This window comes from Aspergillus bombycis, assembly GCF_001792695.1.
Source record: "Aspergillus bombycis strain NRRL26010 chromosome Unknown contig00041, whole genome shotgun sequence".
In the NCBI taxonomy this organism is placed as follows: domain Eukaryota; kingdom Fungi; phylum Ascomycota; class Eurotiomycetes; order Eurotiales; family Aspergillaceae; genus Aspergillus; species Aspergillus bombycis.
In genome coordinates this window covers 246760-266144 of record NW_019170043.1, presented here as the reverse complement: position 1 = coordinate 266144, position 19385 = coordinate 246760, and the positions used below count along the sequence as shown (strand labels likewise).

The window sequence follows — 19385 nt, the reverse complement described above, 5'->3', positions numbered from 1 at the left end:
TTTCTTCCCCTTAACCATGCCCATACGTACCACACACCACCCCTATCCCAGTATCAACATGACTCATTCAGAAAACATATCATATCAATAAAACCCACCATATCACAAAACCATACTCCCGTATAACCTATCTAGTTCCCCCAAACTAACAACCCCCCACCAAAAGTTCGCGCAAGAGCTCCTCTCAACTTTCAGCACCGACCTGGGCGAGGTAGCGCTCATCCCGGCCACGGGGGGGATCTTCACAGTAACGATATATCATTCCTCGTCGGTAGAGGTGGAGACGCAGGAGACGATCTTGTGGGATCGGAAGACGAATGGGGGGTTTCCTGGTATGTAGTAGTCCCTTGTTTCTGAACTTGCTTTTGCTTGTTGGTGGAGGAGGGGTATGGAGGCGATGCTGATATCGTGCAGAGGTGAAGATGCTCAAGTCGTTAGTGAGGAATGTGATTGACCCGTCGAGGGACTTGGGGCATACGGATCGGGCGCTGAAGGCTGCTGGTGGGGTGCCTGTGAAGGAGGGAGGTGAGAAGGTAGATGGGGGGCAGAAGGAGTGTGAGGATTGTCGGTGATGGAGTAGAGTTGGTGGGTATTGGGTGGGAGAGGAGAGGGGTGGTTTGTCTTGAAGGGCTGTCTATAAGAAATGGACATCTGATCCCCAAAGGATAGATATACCTGCAATGTATAGACATGCGTAACTACTATAAGACTGTCGTCAGGTTGTATGTCATAGGGCACTATATATGAGACTAGGGGACAGTAACACCGCTACAAGTAGGTTAGTTAGAACGATCTAGGCCTTGTTCGACGACTTAGGTGGGTGAATATATATATCACTGCATTGGCCTATGGCACAATCATGCTACTGGAAAAGAAAAGCGACAGCGAAATGCAACTATAGACCCGTGTTTTTAAACACAAATGAGATTTAAGGCACAGTCCGGCCATATGGTGAACCTCAGAACGCCAAAACCACGCCCTGACTCTATGTCCGCCAACCCAAAGCCTATCCGGTAGAAAAGATCCAGTAGGAGAACAAGGAAATGGTCAAAGTGAGTGAGCGATAATAATACGGAATAAAAGGGAATATCGAGGGGGAAAAGAAAAAATGAAAAAGGAAAAAGAAACAAGAGACAGAACGAAGGCGTCAGAAGGTTGACGAAAAAGGAGAAGAAGAATATATAAGAGAGGGTTCAAAAGTTTTAATGCGTCCCTGCAGTCAAAAGCTGACCCTGACTTCAGATATCATCTGGTCAGGATATCCGACATCCACAAGTGGGAATACACCCTGAAAGCCAGTGCTGCTGGTGTGCGGAGAGCATCGCCAGTATCGCCATGATGTAGTCATTGGGGATGCCATCCGAAAGGACTCAAAACATGCACATGCCAGTATTGCGGGCCATCCCGCGCGTCTACCTCGGGAGCCATGCTTTTCTTTTTGGTTGCTCGGGTTCGTCTGTCAACCGAGCCGGTCGTGAACATCATGCAATTCCATCATTATTCGAGTCATCAGCCAATGCATTACCCAATCCTACCATTGATCCACATGAATCCCAGCCAGAAACACCTTGAAACCATGTAAAACAAATAGAACATTGATCGATGAAATCCTCTTGAAAGATAGATACCATCATGATTCACCGCTCAGCTCATGATGGTGAGAATGATGGGTTTTGCGTTTCCAGAATGCTAATCGCAGGCGACTTCGACGTTTCAACAACTTGCGCGATGACTGCTCTCCGCCGCTGGATCCATCCCATTGCTGACCATTGCCATCGTGCTTTGGGCTTCCAGGGGGGTGTGCAGACTGTTTAGAATAACCATTGCTGTTCCCTCTCACGGGCGCCATAGTATGATTCTTGTTCATCTCATCCGACTGAGAATGGGAAGTATGGCTGGACTGTGGTGGATGGCCCTCCGATTCTCGGTCAATATTGGAAGAGCCTGGACGGGCGTCGCCCCTGTCACTTTCACGATCGCTCCTGATACTGCTTTCCTGGCTAAAGCCCTTGTCCTCACCGTCATCTACAGTGAGGAAACTGGTTGCATTCGTCGCAGGAGAGATAGGAGTCATGTTATTGCTGTAGTTGCTGATGCTGTGGGTTCGGGTACAACTGTTCCGCTGAGAGTTCGATGGGCCAGATGTGCGTCCCGATGAGTTAGTGTTGGCGTGATGGTGACGATAGTTTTGCGGACCATTGCGTGAACTGCTCGGTCTTTCGCCTGTGATTTCCCCGGTACTGTTGCGGACGCTCGAACGATCGTGTGAATTATCTTCCTTATGCGAGTTGGAGAAAATTACGGCAGCCAGGACTGCGGGATCCCGTGAAGAGTGGCCGTCAGCGGCCCCATTCGATACTCCGGAATCTGTGCGAATCCTATTGCTTTCTGGGGGCGCGCCTGCGAGGGAGACCATGGCAAGGTCTGGCATAGCGTTGGAGGACTTGCGCGATGGTGTTTGCGATGGTAAGGGGCTTCCAGTTATGTCCATTGAAGGACCGGCTGTGTCCGGAGAGACGACAGGGCTGATAGTGTTCTCGTTTAAACTCCCGCGCGAGGTCTCAGAGTCCACGGACGAGTGGGCTGCACCGAAGTAATCCGTTTCGCGCCGACCACTGTTTTCATTGGGCGGTAATGCTCGTTTGGCAGAAGAATCCGGTCCGCTCGTCGTTAACGGTGCGCGGATACCCTTGAAGCCTTTCAAACTCACAGCGGGGCTCTGAGTACAAGGAGACACCACGTCTTCAGGGCCATTCCCATCCAGTAACGTCTGCTTTCGTTTCTCCAAATCAGCGAGGCGATGCCATCTAGATTGGTTATTTCGAATATGCTCAACAGTGAATCGCATATCGGGCAAGATATCCGCTACACCCTCGAATAGAGGAAGAGCAAATATAGACATGAAACCGATCTGACCTGTAGCGAGTTTGTATACGTTCCCGAGTTCTGGTGGTCCGCCGAACAAAGCAGTTTCCATGCCAACCTCCTTTTCCATTTCACCCTGGTTGGCAAACTCCTCCTGCAGAATTTTGGTCCATTTTTCTGCCACATCCCATGGCCGCGCCACGTTACTGATATCGGCGCATTTTATCAGCAGACCACAAAGAAGGGTCTTGTACATATCAAGATCCTGGGGTTTCCATCCATCAACAGTCTGGCCGTTCTCATAGAACTTCTCTTGCAAAGACCCAAGTCGCTCCATGAACTTCTGGTGGACGCCCATGTCCGTTGCCAAGATCGAGCTGATCAGCAACTTGCGGATCTGCTTATCCTTAAATGCGGACGGCCAATAGCGGCGCAAGATCTGGGAAAAGGCAGCGCAGTGAAATGCCTCCAACACCGAGTTGTCATTGTAGAGCTGTGCCAGCGGCGCGTTGAGCTTGACCAGGAAAAAGTTGTTCACTCCAGGGTGGCCCACGTCATGACCAATTGCCGAAATCAACAGCGTAAGAGTATCGAAGGGTGTGAGAAGGGACGCAAGAGGAGATTTCGAATCAGTATCTCGGGTAACTGACCCATAAGGGGGTAGAGCGCCAATGTGAAGGAGGAAACAAAATACGGATTGCAAGACGTCAATAGCATGTCGAAAGTTATGGTAGAGAACAAAGGAGTTATAGGATGCACGACATGCGAGTAAGAATGTTCGAAGTTCACCTAATTCACAGAAACCGTACCCAATTAGACATCTCAGCAGACTGCTACAGGATTTGATGATCCACTTACCTGGTGTTAATTGCCACTGTTCCAGATTTGGCATGGTGAAGGCATGGTGCAGGATTTCAGAAGCACCCAGCACAAGTTCATCATCAGAAAAATCATGAGCGGTAAAGTTCCAGTTCCCGACCTGCTCTTTTATGAGCTCCTCACGTTCCGGGCTCACATTCAATTCACTCCTAGAACTGTGAGTTAGACGAGTTGGTGTTATAGACGCTGCAGCACATACTGATCCTGGAATTCTTCTATCACCTCTTCGGGATTGCAGATGCCCTTCATAAGCTTCGACACCCTACACAACACAGTAAGCACTGTATTCGAAGCTAATGATGGTTGGAACCATCGGAATGAACTTACATTGCTTCTCTTAAGTAGGCATAGGGCTGCTCATCGTGTACACCTACCCACGAATGCTTGCGCAGCTTTTTTCTGGACATGAAGCGCGACTGTTCTTTCAAAGCGGACTTGCGAGCACGGAAGGCGTGGACTACAAGGCCCTGCATCCTAGCGTTGCTCAGGGGTGACGCTAAGACGTCAACGGCTCCTGCATCTAAGCATTTCGATATCTGCTGAAATTCGGGGATCGCCCCATTGCGCTGGGGGTCCACAGGCACACCACTAAGGGGCTGAGCAGAAGAGCGCAAGACAGCAACCGGGACGATTAAATTTGGGGACTCTTGGACTTGAATGTCGGCAGACAATCCTGACAACAACTTCAGATCGTGCACCCCTTCGGACTGAGACGAGAAGGTGAAGCCGCGACGTAAAGACGCCGGAGATGGAGGAGATACCTCGGGCCATGAGCCCCGGCCACTTTTCCGACGCGATAAGCCGGCGTCTTCCCCCGATAAATCGACGTCAAAGAACGCGAAGATAGGTCGGCAGGTTGTGATGGCGTCGTCACTGAGTTCGGCGAGTTTGGATGCGAGAGACGGGCCAACATTACATAGATAAACTATATCGGAGACTCCAGTCAGTAACAGTACCGCAAGAAACACCAGGTGAACACAAGACATACTTCGTTTGCAGACCCCCAGTAGAACTTCTACATCTGATCGCAGAGAATCGGGTTCGTCAGGAAATGTAGAGACACCGGAACTGGAGGTATTCGAGGAATCAGTTGGGTTTTGATACACCCACCGTTCTTGGACGACACGGCGATCAATATACACGGCCGAACATTCGACACCATCCATGCTGTCGACCGGGTTCGGCACACCCATAGCTTAGAGCTTCTCCAGTTCAAAGTGTGATGAATGGACAAGAGAAGCAATAGATTGGTCAAAGAGAAAAGAGTACTCTACCCAGTTCAAACTCGGTCTCATAAGGCTAACACCGAGTTGATAGTGTAGGTTGCAGTGTGAATTACGGGGAAACGAAGCAATGAAACACGGAAAAACGAGTGGCTGGCAGAGTAGACAGAGAAGGTGAGGGTGGACGGTAGGTGAAGTGCAAAAGGAGAGACTGAGAAATGGAAAGGAGCAACGACCCTAATCTTTTTGAGTTCTATTGGGTCAGCAGTCATACACTAAGTTCTAGTGATGTAGTATATGTAGGCGACACGGCGAAGCAGTATGGAGAGGGTCAAAAGAGTACTGCGCTCAAGAAGCCGGAGACCGAGAAGCAGCTGCAGGTGCGCATTCGAACAATGGATTGTTCGCTGTAGTTGTCCACAGGGATTTGATCAATTGTCAACCTGCCCAGAGTGCAATACCTGCCCAGGGTCTCTGTTTCCGAGACATCCAGTTCTTTGTTCCATACACAAGCCTCCAAATGGCAGTCTACCACGATCGCCACATACACGTACACGGGATCCACTCACGTTTGGGGTCGGCAAAGTTAGGTAGGTTGAGAGAATAAAGAGACCGAGAGCGAAACACGACCTGGTGTGGGCCAATTGCTTAGTGCTGTGCTGTTCTGCACTATCAAAATCACTGCCGATAGAAACCGATTATGAGCACCCCGCGGGATCGCGACACAGGTAAGATTCGCCGAAATCAAGGACGACAAAATTCGAGGCCCAGAAGCGGGAAATCTTAGGGCGTCATGGTGGGCCACGGGCAGGGCCACACGGGAAAATGATGACACGAGACTCAAAAAGGTGAAGAAGAGGAGCACAGCGTGCGGTCGCGCCGATGATCGACAATCAAGGTGTCTATTAGGAGAGCAAAAACAAAGTCGACAAAGCAAAGAAAAGACGATAGAAGACGGGAACGATAATCTGAGGGTAGGTGAAAGACCGGAAGTGTGCGTTCAGATATGAGGCTGGTTGGTTGAGTACTTGTACAAAGGGGGATGTTGGCACAGAGAGGCGAAGGAAAATGAAAAAGGGAGATAATATGCAGATAGTCGTCAATGAGATTGTTCGGACAGGAAAATAAGATTGTAACAATAAGGAAGGGAAGAATGAAAAAGAAGAGAAGAAGAAGAAGACGATGATAGATGATGGAAGGAGGGAACGAATTCAGGGAGTGGGAAGAAGAGTGGAGGACGAGTGGATTGATTGAGGTTCTTTGGGTAATTCCGATCCAAGGGCCCTATCGGTTGGCGCAAATATAAGTATAACTCTGGAGAACAGTGTGAGGGTTCAGTTCAGTCCAAGTAGGGCAATGGAAACAGATGAAGATAAACCGTCCAGTAGGAAATGCCAGCCCCGGAAAGGTAGAGGTCAGCGGCGTGCGCTTTGTGAGACTGACTTCTTTTTTCTTCGTTTTTTCCCCTTCGCTCAGGCTTTCTTCCAGACTTCCAGAAGGTCGCGGCACGGCGGGTGTGGGCGTCGTCAGACTCGGCGATGGGGCCGATCTGTAGGTAGAGTAAGGTATTTATTACATACGGGGACGTATTGATAGGGTAACCGATGTGGTGTATCGTTATCCTTGTCGGAGGTCCTTCAGTACATCGTCCATACCTACAAGTTACTAGTATCCTTTACTATTAATAACCCTTGGCCTTTTTATAGTTGTTTTCATTAATGGATGTAGGTATAATTCATTCATACGTCAATGGGGTGGGGGATTTTGTATCTTCCACACCAACCCTGCATGGGGTTCATCACCATGACAGGAACCAAGTCAGTCAGACACCTTCAAGATGTAAAAGGTTTTGGGGAGATAAAAACACGACAAGTACCTTACCAACCAGTGGAATCCCTACCCAACCGGACTAGTAACCACCCAATTTCCTGATGATCATGATATGTGTCCAATCCGGTCTCCGGGCAGCATGTAAGGAAGAAGGCTAGAAACTCGACAGAACTGAGCTGAGCCACAAATGAGGGGACACGGACGCACAAATCGGGTGAAGGTTCGTAACAGGTTAGAGGGGGAAAAAAAAAGAAAAGAAAATATTATTAAGAAGTGACCAACACTGGCGAGATAAAGTGAGCGGAGAGAGTGGAGAGGATGACGCTTAAAGCAAGCGATCTCATTAGCTCCTTTCAATCTCCGTGGGTTTTCTAGAATGCCGGCTGAATTTCCTAATCACCACTAAATCTATCACTCGATTCAATGAAGGATTGTAATTTAGGAATACTGGGTAAATTATTACCGGAAGCGTTTGGTACGGATTTATTGAGATCATCTACTTACCTAGGTACAAGTACTACCCTAAGGTACTCAGCCTTCTTCAATGTCTCTGTTTGTTCCCCCTCCCCTCCTGCGGTACATTACAGATTGTAATTTACATTCTGAATTGCCAATGCGGATATGTAATCAACAAGAAGTTCATCATCTTCTAGAACTTCCATGCGCATGGCACATAAGCACTTTCTGTGCTGTAAGGACTTAACCTTAGCATTGCGCGAAAATAGAAAAAAAAAAAGAGGAGAGAAAAAAAAAAGAAAAGAAAAAAAAGAAGTGGCAACCAACCGCTGACGTCGACTCCCACCCTAAGAATGTGGTTCGTATGATGTGATGGATGATCAACCGAACAAATAAATGAGATAACCACAATTTTTGATTCCCTCAACCGTTGTGACAGGTGGCAAAGATTGCGCGCGCCCCCCTCTCTGCAGTTTCTTACGTGAGCAACCTTTTGTAAATAACCTTCCTGAGAATCCGGGGAAATTTTGGATCCTGATGTTTCGCCTGAAAGATGATATTTGACGCGCTGGTACTGTTTTCCTGCCTCTCGGCAGCAGGGCATCGGCGCCGGTGGCCTTGCTGTGCCTCCAACGTGAATCAATGGAAATCCCGTTGTGCCCATTCGTTCGGAAAATCCACCAATCACCGGGTATCCTATCCTTGAACAGGGAAAAAGAGCCCCACGGGAACCAAGCTGTCACATGGTTCCATTCCAGTGTCGGTTGCGGGCGCATGGACATGTATGTATGTATGTATGTATCTGTATGTATCAAGTGTTCTCGTGTGAGCGAAATGTTGTTTGTAGACCTTGGAATGTGGTTCATGCATTCTGTGTAGGATCGACGACGTTAAAGTTCTGAGCTTGATGCAAGGACGGGGCCCGGCGTACATGCATCGATACTCTTGTAATTAATCATATTCATTGATTTCGGTAAGTGGTAAAGGTGTCAAAGGATATTTACACACCGAACTGCACTCCCCCGTCCAATATACAATTGCAGAACTGTCATGGTGAACAGATGCAGAGAAGGAATAAATCGATCGAATCGCAGACCGGGTCCAGATTCCAGATTCCGCCCCTAGTCGCAACTAAGTGGGAATTGTCAAACCTAACTCGGGAGCCACCAATATAAAACTAACAATAAAAAGCACCACCAATAAGCACTAACCACTTAACATAATCCTTCCATTTTGCCTTTATCTGAGGCTCAATCATAGACAAATCAAAAGCCCGGTGAAGATCCCCTGTCACAGTACATTGCATCAGCTGTCCAACTGCCTTCGGCGCTCGGGTCAATGTAAATGACCAGGTTCCCTTCACGTCCTATTAGTCCCTCGCGTCCGGGATCGTCCCCGTCGATCCATACCATGAAGGAAGAAAAAGACACTGGAAACGGCATACTAAGTACTATTATCATTTGTAGTATCTACCCCGCTTCTCTTCTTCTATCAAGGGTTCAAACTGCATTCGCCTGCCGACGGCCCAATGAAGCCTCGCGCAACCGTGTTTTCATATGGACGACGATACATCGGAAACCGTGGAAAACAATTATCAACGCTAATATATGAAACTCCCAGTCCATGCCACCCTGAATACTTTTGGGCTATTGCGGACAGCGGTGCAACCCAAATATATCATGCTCGTGATGTAGGAACCAAAAACGTAAAAGGAAAGGAGAAAGGAAAAGAAGATGCATACAGACGAACGGGAAGCAAGGGAAAAATAGTAACGGATTAATCTAGAACCACGCTGATGGCAAGAACCCAAACCCCGTTTTTAAATGCCACACGGTCCAAACAACACAAATGCCAAAGTAGAGTGAAAAAAAAAGAAAAAAGAAAAAGAAAAGAAGAACAATAACGTAATAGAGCTATATCATACATCCCCTGGAAATCCTCCTTCTAAGGTTCTGTAAGCATAGAGCTGGAATAAGGCTTAAGAAAGTAAATTCTTGAGCGATGGGCTTGCGCTGGCACCAGAACCGCCATTTGTCCCGTTGACATTCGTATGCCTGCTGCTGCTCGTCGGACCTGCGGGCGCGATGACAGGTGTATCGTCTAATTTCACTGGTGGAGTCCGACCTCGTGGATCAACATGTGCTTGCGAAACCGGAGGCGACTGCGTTGGCGCACTAAGAACGCGATCGACAGAGTATACACGTGCCGGTGGTCCCCCGTTCAATGCACTGAGTGAGTGTTGCGGGGAGTGTCGAACCATCGTAGAGTGCACATCAGGAGGTGACGCCGATGGGGCGTATGGTCGGGGCCCCGCCGGGTGAGAAAGATGAGGAGAGGGTATAGAGACTGGTCCATAGGGGCTCTGGTGAGTGGGAAACGGCTGGGGGGGTGGAGGAGGAGGATGAGTTCCGCTCGTGTAATGATGCGGCGGGGCATGGTGTGAAGGAGCGGGCTGGAAGCCATTCATATGGTGCGGTGGGGGTGGAGGCCCTCCGCGGTAGCTAGCAACTGGAATGCCATTGCGAAGCTTATCCCCATAATCGCCGGGACGCTGTTCATATCCCGGATACCATTCAGGTCCATTAGAAGGTGGCGGACCAAGAGGCCTAGGCAACACCCCAGTTTGAGGAGGATGGGAATGAGGGCCGTAAGGGTGGCTGTGATATTCTGGAAGACGTGGTGCGGGGAGGACTGGCCGCTGAGCCGAGTAAGGAGACGGTCGAGGCTCTGGAGAGGGCTGGGCAGGACCGGCAGGTATCTGTTTGAGATGGCATTTATGACACTCATATGACTCCTGATTCTGTTGGCCCAATGATACTTCGGCATTACCCGCTAGTCCATTCCTATCTGCGGGATTGAATTCACCGTTAAGCTTTGTGAGAGAATGCTGAGAGGGGTTTCGATGAATATATGGTGGGCTTGCTGAGGCCGCAGGCGGAAATCTTGGTTCATTCATCCCAGCTCCATTGAGTAGAGGTGCCCTGTGATCTGCAGCTGTTGTTCGCTGCGACTTATCGATAGGCCACCACCGAGGGGTGTATGCGGTAGAGCAACGCGCACATTTTCTTGTTGCGTCCGGGCCAGTGATCTGGGCGGGTGCATGGCTTTCGGAATCAATATCCATCTCGTCTGTAGTTTCCTCAGCGGACACCGCGGTGTTCTTAGAGGTATCCTTCGTTGTAGGCGGAGGAGCGGTAACGCCATTGACAGCGGATGCCCGTCGGTGTCCAGCCGACGTCGCACTGTGTTGTGATGCACTAACAGACTGCTGAACATACGCTGCTCTACGCAGAGTCCCAGTCAAGGAAAGGTCGGCTTGTTTGTAGTTTTGGACAAATCGCTGGAGAGCGTTGATGCCTTCTTCCTCCGTCGGCTCGCCTACTGCATGAACGACAGACGGTACGATGTGATGGGGACACCAAATCCCTGCAGAGGCTACTCCTACCTCATCCTTGAGTCGTACAGTTTGCACAGTATCTCTCTTAGAGCTCTTAACGGGTGTGATATCGAAGCCGAATGTGTACTCCGCCTGGAACGCGCAACCGACATGGAATTGAGCATTGCAGCCGCTGAAATGGCATGGCACACAAGCACCATTGTTTGACTTGCAGATTTTGCAAACCTCGCGGTACTTGTCTGCCGGAATGAGTGCAAATCCTTCAGCTGGTTCAAGCTCTTTGGAGTTGGCAAACTTGATCTCAGGAGTCCAAACCGCACAAGCGACATGTACCCAGTTGTTACCATCAGTGCGCTTCAGCGGTTCTCGAGGGCCGATCGGCTTGCCTACAGCTTCCTGCCTTTGTCGATAAAGCTTGATAGCTTCGCTAACCATCTCCTTCTCTAGCCTCTCCTTTTCCCGATCCCGCTCAGTCTTCTTCTTGTGTGTCGACCTTGGAGCTTCCATCAACTCATGCTCTGTCCAGGTCACAGGACACAAAACACACTCGTAACAAGTCGAGAACAACGGATTTCTGTCATTGGTACACATGTCGCATAGCCATTTGGCGCAATTCCGTGACGGGCTGACTCCGTAGCAGCTTCGATGAACGGTTAGCCGACAATCCCTACAGGATAAATGTTGATCACCCATAGGTTCCATCTTGTTACAGACGGCACAGGGGAGTGTCTTAGCCTTGGGTGGGTCGGGAACAATCGGCGCTGGTTCCGGGGCCTTCTCTGGTGCCGGCTTCTTCCTCGGTGCCGGTTCCACTGATGTAGCAGTCGAAGTCGCGCCACTGTCTTTATCGTTGATGCGTCCCTTCTTTTTTGTGGTCTCCTGTACTTGAGGGTTGGCTGTCACCGGAACACCAATCGAGGCAGCCGTCGCAGCAGTCGCACTATTGATGCTAATCGGAGTCTCGGTGGAAATAAGGAGCTGTGTCAGCAGTTCTTCATCAACACGCCGGCGCCACGACTTGTTGCCACTTTGAGATATTTTCTTGGCGACTTCATCGACATTCTCCCACTGGATACCATATTTTCTCCATAGTAGAGCGCATCGTAAGCAGAGAGCTACCGTAAGCTGTGGGCCCTTATCTCGTTGCTTTGCGGATGGTTCGCTTGGGGTTGTAGTTCCGGGCGGGATCCCAGGGGCACGCCGCCACTGACGTGAAGTACGCGTAGAGCAGAACTTGCACTGAAAACCACGCTTTTTCTCAACGGCCTTCTCATTATCATAGGCAGAATCATCATAATCATCTGCCACGTCATCCACAAGCTTTGCGGTGTTGTTCCGTTTGGCTTCCTTCTTGCCCCGCCTACCTTCATAATGATCCCAAATCTGGTGACCGCGGGCTGTCTTCTTCCACATGTAGTAGAACCGCACAATTTGATAATGTGGTACAGTACCGACGTGTTTCGTCAGGTTCCGCCACTCCGATCCGTACTTCGCAACGCCCTGTTCGAAAGCTTTTACTTCTTCAGGACGCAGATGGGGTTCCTTTAGATCCTTGTACTTGTTCATCTGCTTCAATTTCGAAAGAGCAGTCTCGACATCGAAACTGTTTGCATACAGCAGCTCCAAGGCCTTATCCAGAAAATTTGTCGAGTACTTTTCGACCCCAAGATCAGGCGCTATCTCCTTTGCTTTAACCATATAGTCGTCGATGAACTTCTCTCGATCCGCAGCGCTGAGATCCGCACCAGGCGCATCGTCTTCGCCCCGAGAGGGTATTTGGGTCGCAGTGGGCATCTTGAACATTAACTCCGCCGTGCGTACCTGCTTACCGCTCACAGTAACCGGCTCGTCTTCGCCGCGCCGTACATATCCCTGCGGCTCATCCATAACCCATTTTGGTCTGTTTGCCTTCTCTTGCTTCGCAGCTTCAAGTGCAGCTAGGGCCTCTTTCGAGAGCTTCGAGTCCTTACGACCTCCAGAACTTTTCATATATTTCTTCTTGATATCGGTTGGCTTGACATATTCCACAGGGCGCCTGGCCAAGGGTTTACGATCGCCTGGAACCGCGGTCCCAACCGAGAGCTTGCTCGAGGATATATCCGGTCGTCATAGTCTAGCGCATCTTCAACACGGCAGTGTATGCCCAAATAACGGTAAGGCCACATCCTGGCCTGCGCAACCTGTTCTTCTGTGGCTGGCCGAGGGGCTTCTTCTTCGACAACGGCAGGGGTACTGCTTGTTGTGCCGTTCGCGCCGTTGGGCTCTTCCTCCTCCTCCTCGACGATTTCTTCCTCAACTTCCGCTTGGGACTCTCCAAGGATTGGAGTGTTTCGAGCCTCAAGTTTCCGCTCCTGGGCACGACTGCAGGCCGCACAAGCCCATGCAAATCCACGAGCGGGCTTCTTGGTTAGAACAGGACGTACACAATACATATGATACGTATTGTGGCACACAGCGCAATCCACGGAATCAGTACTACAAAATATGAGCATATGATAACATCGACTCATAGGCATAGTCATACGTACCTCGCAGCATACAAACTGCAGCGCTTGCAGGTTTTGACGGCGCTAGTCAGTTCTTTCCTTTTACCGATCTCGACAAGAACAAATTTCCAGCGATCATCAAGGACTCTTTTGACATTCGCAGGGACGTTGATCACTCTTTTTGTAGGAATGACCTCATAGTACCGATGGATATATCTGTCAAACATCTTGTCATACCAAAAACAGTCCCGAGTCTTCCTGTACTCCTCAAGATCGTCAATCTCCGAAAGATGCTTAATCTGACACTTTCCCCGTAACGAAGTAAGCGGGCATGTATCGGAATGCATGGATGCAAACACAAGTCTCGTATCTGCAACCTTGCGCTGTATATCACGTGGCCTGTAATACCAATTAACGCGCACTGCCTCAATGGGGCCAGAAGGCACATCCTTGTTTGGAATGAACTCCATGATACGTGCCAAGTAATACGGTTCTCCTGGGGGTTCACAGATGAGGTAAACGTGGTCTATACTCAAGTCTCAGTAACTTCCGAGATGTTAAACTCGTTCCATAGAATGAACAAGTTGGGAATAGAAAGAAAAATAAAACTAAATAAAAAAGAACTGACCGTTTACGGAAAACGTTGTGCCGTCATCAGCTATTAGTTTTCCATCTTCTAGATGAGCGCCTCGATTCTCGAAAGAGACCATGTTCGAGTTTGAGTCATTCTGCCCTTGACTGGCGCCGGGCGCGTGGTAAAGATCTTCTTAGATGCGCTCCCATTTGCAGAACTGGAAGTCGTAGCGCTGGCCGGTTGCTTTCGTTTTCTTGAATTTGAAGCACCATTGGCTTCCTCCAGTTTTGCAGAGAAGGACGAGGTACCAGGAATTGAATCTTTGGCAGCAGAAGCGGGACTAGTGGTTCCATTCACCGCCGTTTGACTTTTTCGAGAATTCGAAGATGGCGCTGATTTTTCGCCATCCGTTTTAGTGCCATTGGTGGATTGATTAGGCACACCGTTAGTTCGCTTCGCAGCTTTGGTTGCGGGTTGAGCGATTTCCAAGTCCATGTCGATGTCACGGTCCTCCGCGTAGTTGGGGCGAGGAGCCGCATTACGACCTCTGGAGCGCGTCCCATAGGGCGCAGGAGTGGCGGAGGTACTAGGCGGCTCCGTACCCGCAACTTCTGAAGTTGAAGTACTGGCAGTCATGGGTTGGGACTGCCGTTCGTTGAGGGTGGCGAGCCCTTGGGGGGTGGGAGAGTCGGCAGAACCCGTTCGGGATGACTGGCCAGGGGTGGGCATGCGACGTTGACCCGCGGCAGTTGCTGCAGCGGAAGAGGAAGAATTGGGCCTCACGTGGTGTTGCTGCGACTTCTGGGGCGGTGACCTATCCGAGGCCATGACCAACCCTCAGACGCGACAAAAACAAAAGCTAAATCAAGATGGGTTGGAGGGTGGCATATAACCCCCTCAAGTGGTGGCGTCAAGGCCTTGCAAAACTGCCTACAACACGGTGGTGTGAACTTCAGCAACAAGCCGTCGCGGTTAGTCGAGCCCTCATAGGCGTTGAGTTTGCAGATGGGCGGACGTAATAATCGTATGGATCAACCGAATGGAATATGAAGGGGGGGAAGTAAAAGTCGGAAGGGAGACGAAAAGGCCCTGTGGTGCGGTGTTGACCACACGAAGGACTGAAAGTGATACTTTGACGACGGATCCCAGTTTTCGGTAATAACTTTCCCTCTTTTCTTTTCTCCCCCGTTAAGACTCCTCTAATTCCCGCAAGGGAGTGGGAAAATCAGTGTTGTGCCAATGTCGGAAAATGAAATGCACCAGATGTGCGGGAGGAATATCAAGATCGACAGGCCCCGAAATATGACAAGAATAGACTACTAAGTGGACGTGAAAGAAGTCCGTGGTAGCAGTAGGGGAAGCAGAACACTGATGTGTGGAAGATGTACAGGAGCAGGATGCGATAAAGCAAAGAAAACCAAAAAGGTAATCAAGGAGGTACGAAGAGAAGAGAAGGAGAGACAGAAGGGCCGCTGAAGCTGTCAGAATAGCCAAATGAAGGGAACGGCGGTAGAAGAAATCAAGCCACTAGGGTGGACTCGTGGGGTGAATGCTCCAAATAGCAAATGGATCAGTAGGCCGTAACCAACAGAACGGAACTAGTTCGTAGTTCGGCCGTAGTTAGAAGGTTTGACCAGGGCTACCGAGACGACGAGGGCCGAAATGATATAGGCACAAGGAAGGGGGAAGAGAAGAACGGAAGAGGGTAGACTAACATAAGTAGAATTGGGATGAGAGAAACAAGCAGAGGAAGAAGTGGGACAAGAATGGAAAAGGCGACAAGCCAGAGAAAGAGAGAGTAGAGAAGAGAGGGAAGAGAAAGAGACAAGAGAAAGAGACAAGAGGAATCAGGAAAGCCGTCCAGGATCCCGACCAGTCCACGTCCTCGCCCCTAGTCCCGATATGTTAATATGACGGATCCTCCATCCACCAAGAACCAGAGAAAATCGCGATTACTCTCCTTTCCTTTTCGTTTTATGGTTTAATACATGGTCCAGTGTCCCGGTGCTTTGGCTAGCCTTCCCGCGCCGCTAAAGGGTTTTCTATTTTTTTTGCTTTTTTTTCCTTTTCCCTTGGGTGGGTGGTAGTGCCTCTAGTATAGCCATTACTTTGTTCCCCTTACTCTATTAATGCGGTGTTGTGGCCCGTTGGGTGATCTACGTGATTACTGGGTTTAGCGGGAATACATTTTAGCAATATCACGGAGCTTGTCGCTGGTCTTGTTAGAAAGGGATTGTGTGGGCCGAGCGACCCGATGTAAAGAATGATGTTGATACCCGGGAGGGGCCATGGAAAGGATCAATTAGGACGAGGACGGGGCTCGGTGGAAGGGGATAAACCAGGAGGACTCGTGGAGAGTGTCTTAAAGGGGAAAACGAAAAGAACATGGAAGAAAGAAAGACAGGCAGAAAAAAAAATGAAAATGAAAATGAAAACCATGCAGGACGAAAAGAGAATTTTCTATGTTTAAATATAAAAGATGGCCCAAACCAGACTAGCATTTCCGTTGTTCATTCATCTGCTCAGGTTTGTACTCCATTGAAGAAAAATAACAGGCTGTCCCCCCCCCTCGAAAATGAAGGAGAGGGGAGGAGGGGACGGAAGATCAAGTAAAAGTGAAATAAGGAAATAAGGAAAGAGGGTATGGACATTGGAGACACATAGTCTGTGGCAGGAATGTTGTCACGTAGGGCAGCGCATGCGCGGATCTGGAAAATCCCAAATGCCAAGTCTATCGAGGGAAAAGCAGGCGCAGCATGTCTTGAAGCGGAGGAGAGGCAGTAGGCTGACTCTCATGCTCATATAATTACGAACTAATATTACTATGGCGCACTAAGATGATACTAAGTTGTCTGGATCCATGATACTCCTATCTTACCGGGGATAAATTCCCAGAAGGTAGACGGTAAGTTCGAAGTAGGGGTACAGTATACGAATGGGTGATACCGCATTATTACTGCAGGTCATTTTCTTTTTGGAAATCTGCCCACGTCTCAGAATTTGCAGAACAACTAACTTGACCTTTTTTGGGTAGGGATGATATCATCCGATAAATGATGCCGGGTCAGAGCACAGAGTTGATGCTGGTTAGCACAGAGGCTTACTCTTGGGAACTAACTACTAGATAAGCTAGGTATATTCAGATAGCTACATATTTATTGGTATGAAAACGGCCTTGGGGCTAGAGATGAAGCTCGTCGGACCTATTTTTCCCCTAGGTGGCGGTTAAGTAACGGTAATAGTAGCCCTCGCCAGCGGCCAAACAACTTAATCGATAGTGCCTAGAATAATATTTTACGAGGGGGGATGTGGAGGGGCGTATTTTGCAAAATGGATTGTACAACCGAGCGATCAGAGAAGAAGGGCATGGATGGATACGTATCTCTGAAAATGGTAAGGTTCTACCTACTACTTAGGTCGACGACCGAAAACTCGGTTCAAAATGACCATAGAGAAAAGGGAGCATGGTGCAGGTCCCATGGTTCCATTACCTGCAGGCTAGGCGGTTAGCGGTGATTAGCAGCTACACAGTAGATCCTCAATCATGGGGGTTCTTTATGTAGACCACAGCTGATCTGTCACGACAATGAGGTAGCCTATCAAGGATAATGGCGTGCCGATACTGACGGGAGGTAAAACAAAAAAAAAATATTGTTTCGTCCGACTGAAAGGGGGCCATCACAGTAAGGTTGAGGTGATGATAACACATTCCGGTGGCCGCGGAGGAAAGCCCTTAGCGTCATTTATGATTTTATGTAGGGTACTGAGGTCTTACTGGGGTCTCCCCCGCGAGGACGGACCTTCTCTGGCTCGATTTTTGTCTTGGCTATCCTTCTCTTCATTATGAAACCGCAACGGTCTTATTAACAAACGCAAGCCGTGTATAAATTGGGTCAACAGCCGACAGTCAATCAATAAAATCTCAGTTTCATTGCCTCCGATCCAGTGCGCTGTGATCATAAAGGTCCTAGACGTTAACTCTAAACCGGTCGAGCGACCTACGTACCTTAGGTACTTGTTGGATCATATACCACCATTGACTCGGGCCAATGACAATCACCGCAACAAGAGACGAATTCTCCACGGCTGATGATTTGTTGCCCGGTAATTGTCCTGACCTTTGCGTTGCCACATTATAACCTGCCACACGACCGAAACAAAATGTCCGTCTCGGGTAAGGATAAAATTGTAGGGAGTGAGTGTCAACAATATTAGTATATTAGTAGTATCAGTAGTAGTCTAGCGTCTGGTGCATTTTCGACTAAAAGAAGCCTTGACGCCGCGTGTCCTTTTGGGTTTGATTGAGTGCAGCCTTATATCTAGCAGAGAGTGATCAAATCTATTACTAGTACCCTTAACCATGACATGGTTCAAGAAGGCCAACGCCAGGCTGTGAGTACGATTGTACCAAAGAATATCTATCATCGCTTACTGTCCAGTATCGAATTATCATCTCTCGTCATCTGGCGGTCTACCCAATCACATTAGATATCAAACTTAGCTCGCTAGGCTTAAAACATAAAAATATGTTGGCAATATGAATCTCTTTTGGCAAAGGTGAGAGGAGCTTAATCGCTTCCGAGAAAAGGCAAGAGAATGTACTCCGTATATTCTTTCAGCCATTTCCCTCCTGCTTATTTAGGCAGTGAAAGGCGGATTCGATTATGTCCATGAGTCGTGAGAGCATAATAATAAAAATAAAAATGTAATAAATTGCTCCGTACGGAGTAAGAGTATTACCCAGTAGGACCTTAGTAAAAGGTTCAAGTTACTACTTAGTTTCGGCCGTGGTGGTCACATCCAAGTGGACCACGGATGAGTTTTTTTTTTTTTTTCTGGCATCCATCCTTCTGGGAAGCCCATGGCCTTTCGCCCGACTCACCCGTGTGTGGTAACATAAATTTCCACTTTCTTTCTTTTTCTTTTTCTTTTCTTTTTTTTTTTTTTATACAATACGCGATTATACAAAAAAGGAGAAATCACCCAGATCCTTCTATATTTATGATCCTCAGTGAACTAGTGAGTTAGAAGTGAGGGGACAATGTAAAGAAGACATCCGGCATCAAGGGGGACGTCAATAACTAGTACGGAGCACTCCAAGCCACTCGTGTACACGGTTGCGGAGCATAACAACCAGGGCAAATTAGTCAGTAGTGGGAGGAAAGTATCATCAGGTGATCATTGGCAACGCCTTGTGCAGGGTATAAACGACCCTTTCGACCTCTCAACCCGAGTAGAAGCGACGGAGAGGAAGACTGAGTAACTAGAAAACAGGATATGCCCAAAGCCAAAGATAGTATCTAATACTCTATGGTATACACAAATTTCTTGTGTCGGATGTTGCATGGAATTATGAATTATTCACACACTTACCACTAAAATATTTTATTTAATCTTCAGAGGACACGGAAAATAGAAGGCATGGCGAATGGAATATGTCTGTGCTTGAGGGCGGCGTCCAGCTTACTGGACCCAAGGGTGGGCTCCCATTAGCCCTCTGCAAACATGGTGGACAGGTAGTTAAATTACCGCGTTGGGTACAACTTATCCGGGTGAGTTATTGAACTAAAGCAAGCCAATCTTTGTTGGGTTAGGCGACTGCCGCGACTCATCCCTCAATGGGCTTGCTGATCACCAGGGCTCCGGTTAGCGGATGAGACGATCCAGGAACGTTT

General features: G+C 48.8%; 3 protein-coding genes across 3 annotated transcripts; all 3 read right to left on the bottom strand.

The window, feature by feature from the left end:
• Positions 1 to 1630: 1630 nt before the first annotated feature.
• On the bottom strand, positions 1631 to 4937 carry pdeB (3',5'-cyclic-nucleotide phosphodiesterase PDE2; the record flags this gene model as incomplete). Its single annotated transcript, XM_022533669.1, has 4 exons — positions 1631 to 3654; positions 3724 to 3893; positions 3944 to 4006; positions 4072 to 4937. 4 exons carry the CDS (start codon positions 4935 to 4937, stop codon positions 1631 to 1633), a joined length of 3123 nt encoding a protein of 1040 aa, XP_022389270.1.
• A 4294-nt stretch (positions 4938 to 9231) lies between these two features.
• ABOM_006539 (PHD finger and BAH domain protein (Snt2)) lies at positions 9232 to 13606 on the bottom strand (the record flags this gene model as incomplete). The annotated part of the gene is made up of 3 exons (XM_022533668.1): positions 9232 to 12648; positions 12702 to 13125; positions 13179 to 13606. The coding sequence occupies 3 exons, from the start codon at positions 13604 to 13606 to the stop codon at positions 9232 to 9234; spliced, it is 4269 nt and encodes a 1422-aa protein (XP_022389222.1).
• A 206-nt stretch (positions 13607 to 13812) lies between these two features.
• On the bottom strand, positions 13813 to 14538 carry ABOM_006538 (PHD finger and BAH domain protein (Snt2); the record flags this gene model as incomplete). The annotated part of the gene is made up of 1 exon (XM_022533667.1): positions 13813 to 14538. The coding sequence occupies one exon, from the start codon at positions 14536 to 14538 to the stop codon at positions 13813 to 13815; it is 726 nt and encodes a 241-aa protein (XP_022389236.1).
• Between the last annotated feature and the right edge of the window lie 4847 nt (positions 14539 to 19385).